The sequence below is a fragment of the Fistularia commersonii genome, chromosome 7 (genome assembly GCF_037954325.1).
Source record: "Fistularia commersonii isolate RoL2024-O1a breed Wild chromosome 7, RoL_Fcom_v1.0, whole genome shotgun sequence".
Classification (NCBI taxonomy): Eukaryota; Metazoa; Chordata; class Actinopteri; order Syngnathiformes; family Fistulariidae; genus Fistularia; species Fistularia commersonii.
The window spans coordinates 12,251,589-12,266,198 of NC_141290.1; the positions used below are offsets into that span (position 1 = coordinate 12,251,589).

General features: G+C 42.9%; 1 protein-coding gene across 4 annotated transcripts in view; it reads left to right on the top strand.

Annotated features, from left to right (window-relative positions):
* slc12a5a (solute carrier family 12 member 5a) overlaps positions 1-14,610 on the top strand; it is a 178,741-nt gene that overhangs the window by 149,549 nt on the left and 14,582 nt on the right. For all 4 annotated transcript variants that reach the window (XM_086149828.1, XM_086149829.1, XM_086149830.1 and 1 more), the window contains exons 5-8: positions 7,603-7,657; positions 8,683-8,813; positions 12,235-12,482; positions 13,707-13,918. In XM_086149828.1, coding sequence (XP_086005954.1) covers positions 7,603-7,657; positions 8,683-8,813; positions 12,235-12,482; positions 13,707-13,918 — 646 coding nt within the window. The remainder of the gene's footprint in view (positions 1-7,602; positions 7,658-8,682; positions 8,814-12,234; positions 12,483-13,706; positions 13,919-14,610) is intronic.

Here is a 14,610-nt window from a genome sequence, read left to right on the forward strand (position 1 = left end):
GACTTTGGTGTCGGACTTTACATCTTGTCGCGGCCTTGAAACGGAATTACAACAGACGCTGTCCTTCAGGGCCAATGGTGCCGCTGTCAGTGATCTGAGTGGCTGTTACAAACTGACCATGTTTGACTTGTTTGATGCGTGTAATTGTCAGGGAACGCAGAGCTTCCCCACGCAAACATCACAGCGATTCGAGCTGACAGCACTGCATCTCCTAGTCCGACACCTTCAAATCTCCTGTAAAACCTTGACTACGACGATGCCTTGTTCCGGAGCAGAACACAGCAATTACATTTTGGGTTTTCAGCGACACGCGGCATGAGGACTGTGTGCTGGCGCGTGCAAGTGTGTGCGTTTGTGCAGCCTAGATTCTCCTCCAGCGTCAAGTGTGTATTTATAGAACAGCCCCCGTCAAATCCGAACCGTGGTGAAGTTGCCTTCACAGACACACGGAGATGTGCTTCCTGATCCTGTTTGTCTGTCGCAACTGGGGAGAGGGCTACAAAATGGCATAATGATGAGCATCGACACTATTTTCATTATCTATTGGTTCGGACAAGCTGTGCATTTGGGGGACTTTAATGCTACTCTGTGATAAGGTATTTGATTTAATTATGTGTCCACCATTTGTGTGTTAATGTTGCGCTTCTAATGTATTCATGGTTTATTTTCTTGCAGGATTTCATTATAAAAGGAAGTATTCAGCATTGAAGATTGTGCGCTGTTTTCGGCTAAAATTGGTGTAAAATGTGACGGAGAAGCCTCAGAGATCAAAGCTGGCTCACACTCGCTGTGACACGTAGCCTTGCAAACACACAAACACGGATCCTCAGATTTCATTTGCTGCATTTTTAACCTGGCACGCACACAAGTGCTTGAACAACCTCGCGCATGTATGATAGCACACACACACACACACATTTCTTATCAGTCACACCAAGCTCATTGCACAGCCCCAGGGCGATAAGCCTGAGCGTGAACGGTTTGTGCAAGAACCCCCCCCCCCCCCCCCCCCAACCCCCACAACCACCCGCCCCTTCCTCTCGCGTGCTCCTTACATAACACAAAACCACCCAGCCCTCTGGGGGGGTTGCCAGCAACACACCGCAGGTGCACGCACGTACATGTTTGCACGTACACGCACGCAGCCATCCACACTTCACTGAAATCGGTAGGATTTGAAGAGCAGACGTGCACTCCAGCTAAACAATAAGCATCATGACCCCATGATTTTATTCACTTGCACGCGTGATGGGACCTCACTGAAGGAGCATTTTTTCAAAAGGTGCTCCATCACTGCCGCACACAACCATCACTCTTGCTTATCTCTTTCTGTTTTTTTTCTTTTTTCTCACCCACATAACATTTTGACAGGGCATTAATGCCCACCCACCCAGCACCTTCCCGGGGAATCATTACCGGTTGAGGAAACACACCTCCATTTTAAAGAAATCTCGGACATGTTATGAAATTAACCCCAGAATTATGCACTCGACCGACCTTCACCGCCGCAGACATCACTCCCCAAGCATTTGAACGCGCATGTATTTTTAGTGCGGGGTAATGAATGCAGGCTCGTCACCAAGATAAAATGAGGTTCAATATCCTAGATGGAAAGTCATCTGTTGTGCGGCCCTTCTCATTACTTCCAGGACTTGGAATCCAAATGCAGCGAGGGGAAAGGGTGGTCTGCCCTGTGATGTGACTCATTTAAATGCTACGGATGCTTCGTTCCTTTCAATTTTTCTTTTTTTTTTCGCTCTCATCTCTTTCGCTTCCTCAATTTCTGCGAGTCTTTTTTCATTTGACCGCCTCATTATTTTCCCCTCTATCCTCCTTACTTTTGATTCCCCTGCCTCTTCCCACTCTCTTTTACGCCCACCATCTTCATTTTGTCCCCGATTTGCCACCTCCTTCTCCCGCCTTCTGCATTAGAAAATAAAAATTCACCTGGTGGAACCTCTCCCTTCCGCAGCTCAGATGACAGGGATTTTAAAAGATGAGAAGCCTTTGTGCTGTTAAAACGCGGAGGGATCGTACATGGTGAAAATACCCCGTTTTTATGTAATGATACATGTTAATGAAGCATGCATGGAAACCCCTGTCAAACCCAATTTTCTCTCGACTCCCAAGGTCGGTCAAAGGCCAAATCGGTTCGACTGTAGCTTTGGGAGGAAGCAGACTTGAAGTGTCCTTTGCAGTCAGTGTAGATCTGTTTTTTTTCTTTTTTTTTCTCACACTCCAAATCACCACGGCTTGGCGGTTATTCAGATTTTGGGGGGGAGGGGGAGCTGCCTTTTTGTCTGTTATTTTCTGCCTCATGGGGATGAGGCAGATGGCGAGGTGTCGTAATCTGACGTCGTCCACCGGGAAGCTCGGAATTCGCCAGCGGGTCCGTGAGTTAAGAGGTGCATGATTCACCGTAATCTCTCCGACCGACACAATTTTGTGTTACCCGAATTTGTCAGAAGGGGGTGATTTATCAGGCCGCGGGCTCTGGGTCAGGGGAAATAATGAAAAAAAAAGGAGATTCAGCACACTGATTCAGACACGACAAGCTGTCACTTCCACAGTGTTCGCAATGTGGATACACTGATTGCTTTTATCTGTGTTTCCAGCTGAAACAAAAAAAAGATGAATGAAAACTTGTGAATTTTGTGAAATCTGAACAGCAGCATATTGGTGAAATTTTCTATTGTCGGGGTCAAGTAAAAAAACAAAAAATAAAAAGGTGGCTAGCAAAATGGGATTTGACAAAAAGAAAAAAAAGAAATATCTTTTTACCTACATGCCACCTCTGTGCTTCAGTGAAAACCAGACAGATCTGGGTTTTGACTGGAAAACTGTCTAAGAGAGAAAAAAAAATGGTGACTGTTGAGACGTCATACTTTTATCCTTCTTCTTTTTCTCGTCTGGACTTTTGCTACTGTCCAACAAATATGTCAATGGAAGCTCTGTTAGGACAGGAACAATAACGCAATTAAATGATCCCATCCGGATCGAATCCCGCAGGCAAATGATGAAAAAATATTTCTAAATATTATAAGTTAAAATGATAATGATAACAGTAGGTTTTGCTAACTGTGTATCTGTATGCTACCAATGATAACCACCACGTTTCAAATGCATTATGTAGGTAGCTGTGACTGAAGTAGCTTAGCATTTAGCCGCGTGTACTTCAATTGTGAGAGGGCAATGAAGGACATGCAAACTATTGAGGCTCACGATTCCTTGAAGCAACACAAAGATTGCCGGGCATGCTAAACCACTGGCTAAGCTGTGATTGGATACTTAGAGTTCAGGGCGGCAACAAGGGGGTCAGGGAACTGGTGATCGGCCACTTCGGCAGTGAGGCGATTCGGTATGCAACTGACTACCTCTGCATGGCTGCTGGCCACATCAGATAAAACACTTAGACAATTACTGTCTTATCTTCTGTGGCGGTAGAAGAGCTTGGGGCCTCATTATGACCAGATTAGAGCGAGAAACAGAGTCGAGTCCCGCTCGCTCTTCACTCCCCGGTGACACTAACCATATTACAATCTTCACAAGGGACAGGCAATCTGATAGCTGAGAAGAACCGGTATCTCAACCTCTTGCCAGGAGCCTGCAGATTTTCTGCTGTTTGTTCCAAGATTGTGTTGTACATGAATTCATATAGACATATATACATAGAAAAGTGTTTCAAGGAGAAAGTCCACTTTGACTGTGAACTTGTTGAAGCTTCACAGAAAAATCCTCATTACCATTTCTGTCCATCTTTCCTCACAATTCAGACACAGATATCGTCGCTCCACCAAAACACTGTAGTTCCTCTTAGGGCACCCCCTTGATATCTCCCACCCAAATGAGGTGGAGAATCCCTCCGGTATGTTCCTACAGGGTCTCCTGGCACACACTTAGCACACCTCTGGCAGGAAGTCTAAGCATCGTAGTGAGATGCCTAAAACGACCTCAGCTGTCTCCTGAGTAGCGTCAGTTTTACCCGCAACTCTTGCTTGAATGTATGAGTATCACATCCTTGTCTCTGAGGTTGAGCCAACGCTAAGAAAACCCCCGGCTCTCTATCTGTGCCTCCACCCCAAGCAAGCCGGCACAGATGAGTGCGAATCTACCGGCAGCCCGAGAGCATCGCCCTCCGGCCCGGCTCTTTGCTGCCATAAGCAGATCTATGCAGCGCGTGCATCACCAACGATCCTGTTCCGACATCTAACTCGCGCACCATCTTGCCCCGAGGTACATGAAGTACCTCAACTCTTGACCCAGAGGGAAATGAATCCCTGTATTTCTGAGACTTGGACGTGCTGATTATCCCGAAGATGCGGCTTCCCACACGATACTATCTGACAAGAAAGACAAAACAATATCATCTGCAAAAAGAGAAATACCCCCATGCTCCCTTGGAACACCCTGAGGACACCATCACTCCTAGAATCCTCTGGCATTGGGTTCGTAATTACCCAGTAATGTGAAAACAATCTTAAGTCCTCCGGATATGTCTTCGGTAAATCTCATTTACACCTGCTGCCTCTTCGTTAACAAACTCCGTAACCGCGTCAGAAGCCTCCACCAGAGAAGGACTCCACCGCCACCGCCAGCGGGTGTGTCTGCTGGGAGCTCCTCCGACATTCCTTCCACTGGCCAAAAATGCTCAAAGTAAAGGTCTCCAGCTCTCGGCCCATGCAGCTAATAGAATTCTCGGTGCAAGAAAATACACCTGAAATCAATCAATTAATAGTTGAGCGATAGCGTTTCCCTTTTTTTTAATCTATTTTGGTGAGTCCCGACTTTTTTCGTTATATCAACCCACCACACACGCACTCATACCCCGGAAGGCATATGTGATTCATGCCAAATCCTTATCAGCAAAAGCAAATTTCTTTCAGGACTGACTCGATATTGACGTCTTAGTGCAAGTTTTTCATTGAGATTTTGTCTTACCATTAATCATCAGTAGAACATGAGTAATAGTTGAAAGTAAAATTGTACCTAAAACAATATCCATCGATATTTTTTCAATTCCCAAATCTGTTTTTCTCAGCCTCTCTTTTGTTCTTGTTTGGGAACCACAGATTTAATCAAACTGAGCTCCTCGGCAATCCATCCTCTGTATTTGTGTCCAATACGTTGTTCTTTTGACCCCATGGGTCCAGACTACTACTGATATAAAGTCAATGTTGGAATAAGGAGTACAATGGCAATGAAATAAAAGCAAATAATAGCACTGTAATAATCATGATAGCAACAATTATGACAATCATGATAACAATAATAAGAACAGTTGCTCCAGTTTCCTCTCGTAGTCCAAAAACACATCGTAGGCTCATTGGAGGCCCCAAATTATCCACTTATGGATAATGAATGAATGTGCAGCAATAATAATAATTCTAACAATAGAATACCATAGAGACAATATTTTAAAGGCAGAAATAAAAAAAAAGATGTGAATTAAGAGTTGCTGTCACATCTCCTGAAGCCTTCCTTTCTGTTTTTTCCTTCGCTCCCTTTTTCATGTGCCCGCAAATTAAAAGTCACTTGGAGCTTCAACAATTGCGTTTGAAAGGATGATGAAATCTTTAAGCCGCCACTCGTCGCACATGGTTCTGTCACACACACACACACACACACACACACACACACTATATCTCTCTCCTTTTCCCTTTGTCATTTTTTATTTTACGGTCCGTTCCTCCCCTGGCTGCTTGTTACTCTGCCTCTCTTCCTCTCCAGGCAGCGACGGCTGGCTGTTTGTGTCTCTATTCTTGCATGTCCTTACATTTCTTCCGGTGTTTTTTCTTTTTTCTTTTTGTCTATTTTTTTCTTCTTTACTCGCTGAATACCGACCGGAGTTAAATTCGACTTGTCACTGACTGTCTGGACGCTGTGACAGCCGATGACAGCCCCTGGCGGCATTATTAGCTGTCTAATCAAAAGCCAGTTAGCCTTATTATTTTTTATCCATATAAAAAGGGTTTATTCAACCTTATGAAGCACCACGAAGAAATTGCAAATATAGAGTTTAATTAAACAACTCAGTAGGTATTAAGTAGCTTGCAGTTACATGTGGCACGTACTTTGAGTCCCTGTGGCGAGAGACTTAATGTCTTTGGTGACTTTATATCTCCAGACAAATCATGTTTGTGTACAAAAGCCTTAAAACTAAATTCCAATTGTATTTTGTCTAACATGAGTGCTACTGTTAATCTTAATTTTAGCATTTTAGCATTCATCCGTTGATAGCCAGTCAACGGATGAATGCTAAAATGCTGAACTAAGATGGTCAAATTGAAATAGGTTTCATTAATTTGTTGACGGTTAGCATCCTCACGCTAGTCAGCAGCTTTGTCCTTCAGCAACACAGATCCCATATATTGATTTTTTTCTATTCTTTTTCTTTTTCTTTTTTCTATTCCCTGTTTTATTTGTTGGATATCAAAATTGTCAATATTATCATCTGGAAAATAGGAGGAGTAGCGTTCTGAGATTGGGGATTTTTTACAACAGTCGCAAGTCCAAAGTTGTTTTACCAAGACAATGACATAATTAAGTAGAAAACGTTGAGAACAAACGTTGAAAACAAAACAACACATGGATAACGGATGCAAAATTTACACTAGCTTCCATATTAACTCACATGGAAATGATCTTCATCAACAAAGCAGGAAGTAATTTAGATTAAATGAATCTAAGGGATGAGGTGATCAATATTATCCTGCTGCGCTGACATCAATCCTCTAAAGCAGCGATCCCCAACCTTTTATGGGGCCGGTTTGATGTCAAAAAATATTTTCACGGACTGGCCTTTAAGCTGTGGTGGATAAATATATACTAATATTAAAATATAAATATTTACGCTTTTTTCTTTCCTATTTCCTATTTCGAAATACTCCAAAGCCTTGTTTTTTTGATGCAGGGTGCTTGGTCTCCAAGTGGCGAAGCAGTTGTGCAGGCTTCATTGCCTCATTGGAGAGCCGCTCGGCACATATCATGCAGAGTGGGTTTGGTGCGTCAGAATCACCTGTCGCGATAATCCACGTTTTAAGTAGGTCTCCTGGGATTGTCTGTTCAATGCAGCTTTCTTTATCTTAGTGATCATAGGCTCTTCTTCTGTCTCCTCACTGCACTTTTCCCCCTTTGCAATGAAAGAAACTTTCCAAAGACATCTGTTTTTCACTCATTTTGCTAGCTTGTGGGTTTAATATTAGTGTTAATGTACCATGTGACCGAGACAAGCATCCTGGCTTGCATCAAGAGTGAGTCATAGACAGATGTAACAGAGAGAATTTGGTCATTTTTCAAAATAAATCATTGTTCAGACTCGGATAATAAATAAAACACACATATATTAAGTTATTTATTCTTTCTGGTCCACAGCTCGGGCGTTGGGGACTGCTGGACATTTCTCTAATTATATATGTCACTTTCAAGGTAGTCATGGAGATAGGAGATATTCAAATGTGCTCAAAGGCAACACTGAGGGAATCACATGAAAATATGTCTGATCTCTGCTGTTCCAGACTAAAAATTACGTCATTTTCTTTATTTTTCCTCCTCCCCTGTCACTATCCCCCCACCCCTTTCCCACCCTCCTCCCTCTCTGTGCAGACCATGCTGACTGCCATCTCAATGAGTGCCATCGCAACCAATGGAGTAGTGCCAGGTGGGTGAGCAGACGCTGGCGCCGCGACCGTCGTCGCTGTTTGAGGCCGAAAATTTCTCTTTCACTGATTGCTTTTGGCACATTTCAGGAAGCGCAGCTTGAACCCCCCACCCCCCTCAAAAAAAAAAACAGTAAAGCAGAATCTTATGCAATCTAACTTGTTGTCACATAACATTGCACCACACCTGGAGTCAACTCCAGATGTTTTAACTGCTTAACTTATCACAGGTTACCATAGGAAGAGCCTATGCAGCTTTGTTTTTTTTCTATTTTTTTTTTTTCAAGCCTTCTGATTCAATTGTCCAATTACTTTTGCTTCCTTGAAAAAGAGTCGGCCATGTATTAAAGAGATATAATTCCTAAACCCCTGCACAAATTTGAATGTGAATACTCTCATATTACATCTGAGAGTCTGCACTTTAATACCATATTCATCATATAATTGTATCCTGAATATGTTTTCAGCTAAAATAACAAAACTTGTGTCACTGTCCAAATATTTCTGAACCCAACTGTTGTATAAGAAGGTGTTAGTAACATAGAAGGTGATTTAGGAAGGACATAAAACAATAAATAAGCACAATGAAATGCTGTGAATGAAAGATGTTGCGGGAATAAATTTGCAGTAGCGCAATAGAGAGGGTTGTAAATTGGCAGGTAAACAGTCGGTGAATCTGTATGTTGTCAAATAATAAGGCGAGCAGTCACTTGTTAAGGTAAATAATGCACCGCATTTGGCACTTTGTCACTTTTATTGTTTTAATTTTCTTTGTTTTAAATCTGTATTTTTATATATATATGTACAGTGTTGAGTAAAGCGTGTTATTCTTATTATTTTAAAATGTTACAAATTTTCATGGTTATCTAACAACAAATGAAGCGTAGAATTCAAGAAAGCCAATCTTTAATTAGCGTATACAAGTCACGGGTAAATAAAAAATTTCATCCAGGTCATGGACTCTTGTGGAAAAACATCTGCGGCAGCACTCATCCTTACATCGTGTTTCTTTCCCCTGTCGTTTCAGCGGGAGGCTCCTACTACATGATCTCCCGTTCGCTCGGCCCTGAGTTCGGAGGAGCGGTGGGGATCTGTTTCTACCTCGGGACCACCTACGCCGGCGCCATGTACATCCTGGGGGCCATCGAGCTCCTCCTGGTGAGAGAACACCCCATCAATCTGCGTTGCCTAGCTACAGCACCAACGCTCCCCATCAACACTTACAGGTTGTGTGTGTTTGTATGGGGGAGGCACCTCTTTGGACCCACCTATTGTATAAACACTTTGTCGGGATCGGTAGTCCCCTCTGACATTTTTACTGTTCCTTTTTTATGTCCAGAAGTGGGATGGGGTACCAGTCGGGTTAAGGTTAGGCGTTAATAGGTTGCGGTCAGGGTTTAGATCAGGGTAAACGTTGTGGAAGGAAGTGAGACTTCACATCTGAAGACAGATAGCAACACAAAACTGTTTTTTTTTTTTTTTTTTTAACTTAAAATCACTATTAAAGACCAAAGTGCCTTTTGTGCGGTCATCCCACAACGGCAGTTCACCTGTTCATTCATGGTGCTTTAAGACCTCAGCTAAGCTAAACAGAAAATGATGGGGTGGTTTATCGGAGGCTGACCACCCAATCACCACTTTTCTGTCGCCCGCATTGAACCAGCACAATCATTGTCTGACCACTCTTGTCATGGTGATGACAGTGTTGACTCACAGGAGGAGGCCAACACCTTTGTGCTCCAAATACAGTCTCGCTACAAGATAATAAAACCCCTCCGACTAAATTATGGCTGGAGTACCTACACAACGGTCCTTTCTGCCGTGTTTATCCGATGTCATTGGTCATCAGTATTGTTGAGGACCCTGAACAAAATGGTCGCAGGGACAATCAGCCGCCGCGCAGAAACTGGGCTTTTGCACTTTTTTTTTCATTTTGTTTTGTTTTGTTAACAAGTGATAATAAGGTTTCTTTTCGGGGAAGCGCTCAGGCCAGGCCCAATAATCCCAAGAGTGAATACCGCTGTCATTCGCAAAGGATGAAAGCTGGATGTTGGAGGAGGTTTTTTTCTTTTCCCCTTTTTCTTCATGTCATTTGACTGAAATGTTGGCGTCAAAACAAAGGCCCGGGGTTGAAGTCGTTCCTGTAGTTCACGTCGAGCCTCTCGATCGTTCCCGTTTTGTGACCTCGTTCCTAATCCTGCCTGTAAAGCTTTGATTAGGTCTTTTTTTGTTTGTGTGTCGAGGTAAAAAATAAAAACATTAGAGCAGCAGCTCGACAAGAGTGTCACCAATTCCTTTGCGGGTCCCGTTTTTTGTGAATATTCTCGCATCTCGTTTGTTTTCCTTCCTTTTTTTTTATCCATCACCTGTCCCTTTGTCAAACCATCAGTTCTCAGGCTCCACTCATCTCTTTTTTTAAGTATTTTTTTGTTATTTAATTCATGTATTTAAAAACTGATCAAAATGTCAACTCATTGTCTCGGCTCCTGTGGGTCAGAAGATTTCTTTTTCTCTCAGTTGCTTCCTTTCAGGAGTTTCCACAGCCAATCATCTTCCTCCATCGAACCCTATTCTCTACATCTTCTACAAACATGTACACATCCTTTTTCACTCCACACATAAACCTCCTCTCTGGCCCCCCTTTAGGCCTCCTGCCGGCAGTACCAACCTCGTCATCCTTCCACCCAGATCTTCACCATCCTTCCTCCATGCATGTCCAAACCATCTCTGTCTGACTTTATCTCCAGAACATCTAACACGTGCTGTTCCTCTATTGGGCTCATTCCTCAACATCTTCATCTTTGCCTTATGTCTTCTCCTCATTGTCTCTGAACATGTCTCATCGTCTTGTATACCCTTCGTCCAAAAGACCAAGGGGTTATAAAACATGCTGAGTAGATCGTCTGTGTCATCGGTTGCTGCGGAAACGCTGCAAGAACATATGGACCTCTTGTTCTCTTCGGCATTATCATCACAGGCTATATTACATTGGTCACTGTAATAATGACAGGTCTGCAAAAACCACCTCCTCCACTCCACATTCTGGTTTTCTTTATTTGAATGAACGCTTTAAATAAATAACATTTATACTTTTACGTGATCAAGGGTTTACTTTTGGATCATCGAAGTGTCCAGACATCATGCGGGCTCTCTGAACGTCCGTGCAATGCGATCTCGTAACGGCCGGGTCATTCGTAGATCGCGAGGAATGAGAGCTTCCTGGAAAAGAGCCTTTGAGATTTCCACAAGAATTCAGACAAAATATGGATGTTTAGATTTTGGATTTCGGCCCCACAGACACAGAAATGAACCCTGCGCTTTTTTTTTTTTTTTTTTTTATGAAAGCATAGTTCCTCTCCTTGTTTGTTTTTTTTCAACCCCCCACTGTGCTTCAAAGCTGTTTTCCTCAAGCTGCGCTCTGCACCACCAGTTCTGATCAGTTGACGAAATTGCAACGATCTTTCATCTCCATCTCCATCTCCCGCCTCCTCAACAGCTTTTTTTCACAATTTCTCCTCCACTGCAGTTCCCAATGCTGCATGGAGTATTGGCTAATTGTGTAAATACTGCATTAGGGAGAGATCAAGAGTCTGGCGGAGTAGACGGACCCCAACACTTTGGCCCACAGTTATCAATGTACCAGAGTGTGCACTTTGTTTTTTTTTTGTTTGGTTTCTTTTTTTTTTTTTAGTTCTCTGTTATTCTCTCTGCCTCTAATGGATATGCAGAGTTTGATCATGCCTGGAGGTTAATTCTGTCTTCTGGGTCAAAGCTGGCTTAGTTTCCATTGTAAAATAACAATCCCCGCAGAATTGTAAGGAGCGGAATCAGAGAGGGCCTGATTTGAATATGTTTCATCCTTCCACCCGAGCCAGGAATACAAACCGACGCTGCTATTTTAGGCGGCGTGAACAGTTCACGAGGAAGCGGGGAGATTTGTTTGCCCGGTGATACGCCGTTCTCAGTGCCAGGTCAGCATCTCTCCAGTCAAATGGCCAAGCTGAGATGCGGATCCCCTTGATTTTCTTCTTGCTCCCTGTGCCGATTAAACTGTTTTGGCCTGAAATTAAGGGATTATTTAATAAAAGAGGAATTTCCACACTTATGTAACAGTCCTGTCATGATTCCTCTAAAGCCGATGACAGATAGGCACGCTAATTAGGGTTCGCGTGGTGGAACTGGAGTAAAAGTGTAAAAACGGCATGTTGTTCGGAATATTCATACCGTCTTTTGAGTTCTTTAATTAAACTAGATTACATTCGTAGTCAGTGAATTGTGTTCGCCGCTTTGAGCGTGAAACTGTTTCACACCTTTTTGATATGTATTCTTCTTTTTCCACCTTTATCTTCTCCCCTGCGGGGGTGAAATTCATTACTTCCAACGATGGGACTTTGTATGGGAGGCCTTTGACCTGGAATCTGACAGTTTGAATCCTCAGACAGGCTTTTGGGTTGGAGGAGGGTGAGAAGGAAAACCGGATGAGTAATGCTCAAAACAAGCAGCCGCCAAGGAGCACCTTGGCAACGGTAATATTCCTCATAAAGGCGGACAATGAAATAACAATGTCTCTCTGCTGCAGATCTACATCGTTCCAAAAGCGGCGATCTTTCCCCTGGAGGGCCTTGAGGGCGCAGAGGCAGAGGCCGCCCTGCTGAACAACATGCGCGTCTACGGAACCATCCTGTTGACCTCCATGGCGACGGTGGTGTTCGTTGGCGTGAAATACGTCAACAAACTGGCCTTGGTCTTTCTGGCTTGTGTCATCCTCTCCATCCTGGCGGTCTACGCCGGGGTCATCAAGACGGCCGTTGATCCTCCCGTCTTCCCGTAAGCATCGCCGGCCTTCCCAGGCTGACCACATGGGGGGGCGGCTTCCAATGGGAAGATTGGGAATTTCATTCCCGCCACCTATCCTCTAAATGTAGAACATGTGAAGGGTTGAATGTCTTCCAGTTTAAAACTCATTGAAAGCGCAATATAAGCAGGCAGTCCATATCTGGAAGGTGGGGCCTTGAAGGTAGCCTGCAACAACCCTTTCTCAATAACTAAAATGTTTGCTTTTCATTATAAGCTTCTTTTATTGACATTTAAATATCAAGGATTTATGATATAGGTAGCAAATATATTCACTATGACAATTTTTATGATATCCATTTTGGTAATTATTTTGATATAATTTTTTATTGGTCACCATCATTAAGCCAGGATGCACAAACTTCATGACCTAACTACTACATAGTGTCTTATATTTATATAATAATTTCTCAATTTCTATTCCTATATCCACAATTTCATATACTCCTTTCTTTATGATTTGTTTTTATGTGCAAGGAAAAATATAGTATGATGCTTCATCTCAGTGCTAATTGCAGCTAGTGTAGTTTTTTTCTTTATTTGTAGATGCATGCTTGTGCTTGTGTGTGTGTGTGTGTGTGTGTATGTATGTATGTATGTGTGCGTGTGCGTGTGCGTGTGTTAAGGGAGATTTTTATGATCTTGAGTTATAAATCTCTCTAAAGCACTCAGACATGCATTTACTTCGATCACTTTCAGCATATTTATTTGTACATTCATTTCTTCGGGACCATATCCACTTGTGTAATTCAGTAACAACGATATCAAACACGTACAAGGACAGATATTCAACTGAAAGATAATTCAATTCGGGACAATTTAATTTCACATTTTTGATTAAATCGTCCCCACTTATATACGGTTTTCACTATTTTTAATTTCAAAGCGCTTTTCACCGGATTGCATTCGCACTCTGATGGGGGGAGTCAGTGTCAAGCCCGAGGACAGATGGGAATCAAACCGACAAATTTTGTATCCCTTTTTGATATATTTTTTTCCTTTGTCATTTAAGTATTGAATATTGAATAAATGCTGTGGAGGGAGATAATGGGATCAAGTGTCCTCTAAACTTGGTTGTGTCCCTGCCACAAGCGAAAGCGTTACACACACACACACACACACACACACACAAACAAACCAATATTATGAATCACTTGTGTCCTAACTGACCTTCTCTGATTGTTTGTTCCCTACCAGCGTTTGCGTCCTGGGGAACCGTACATTGATCTGGAAGACTTTCAGCGTGTGTGCCAAAACCATTGAGACAGCAAACGGGACCGTCACCACCCAACTGTGGCGCATGTTCTGTGATTCGCCGTTCCTCAACGCAACTTGTGACAAGTACTTCGCTGCCAACAACGTGACTCAGATCCAGGGCATCCCGGGTGTCACTAGCGGAATCCTAACAGGTCGGTTTTCCCCCCCAGCCCGGGGTCCGCGTGCAAACCAAACGCCATTCTGTCATTTCCAACGGTGAGCGCGCTCACACATACATAAATTTGGTCTCCGTCACCGGTTGTGTTCCTGTCATGCAGAAGAGATGCGCTGATGGCGTCTGTTCGCCGCATGAAAGTTAACAGTGAAACAAATTCAAAGTCTGCATTGAATGAAATTTCAGATTTTGACCTTTATCTCTCACGTTAGCAAGAACTCCAATCCAATATACAAACTTTTTTTTCAATATATTAATATAATGATCTATTGATGGACCTCGACCTTTAAAAATAAATCGATAAAGAACTTTTTGTTTTTTTTCCCAGACTAAAGCCTTACCTAATACTGCCATTTTAACCTGTATTATTTTTCATGACAGAATAGAGAGCTTTAAGGCATTTTTAAAAGGGTATATAATTTATGGAAAGGCACAGTGTTTAGCACCTTCGCCTCACAGCTATAAAGTGGCCGGTTGGATTCCGACAGAGGGACCTTTCTGTGTGGAGTTTGCATGTTTTCCCCATGTCCACTTGAGTTTCATCCAGGTTGAGTCCAAACACATGCAGCAGACTTATTGGAGATGATAAATTTCCCAGACATGTGAATGAGACGGTAAATGACTGTATGTCTGTTTAATGAATGAATGAATAAGTACATCATTTAGCCT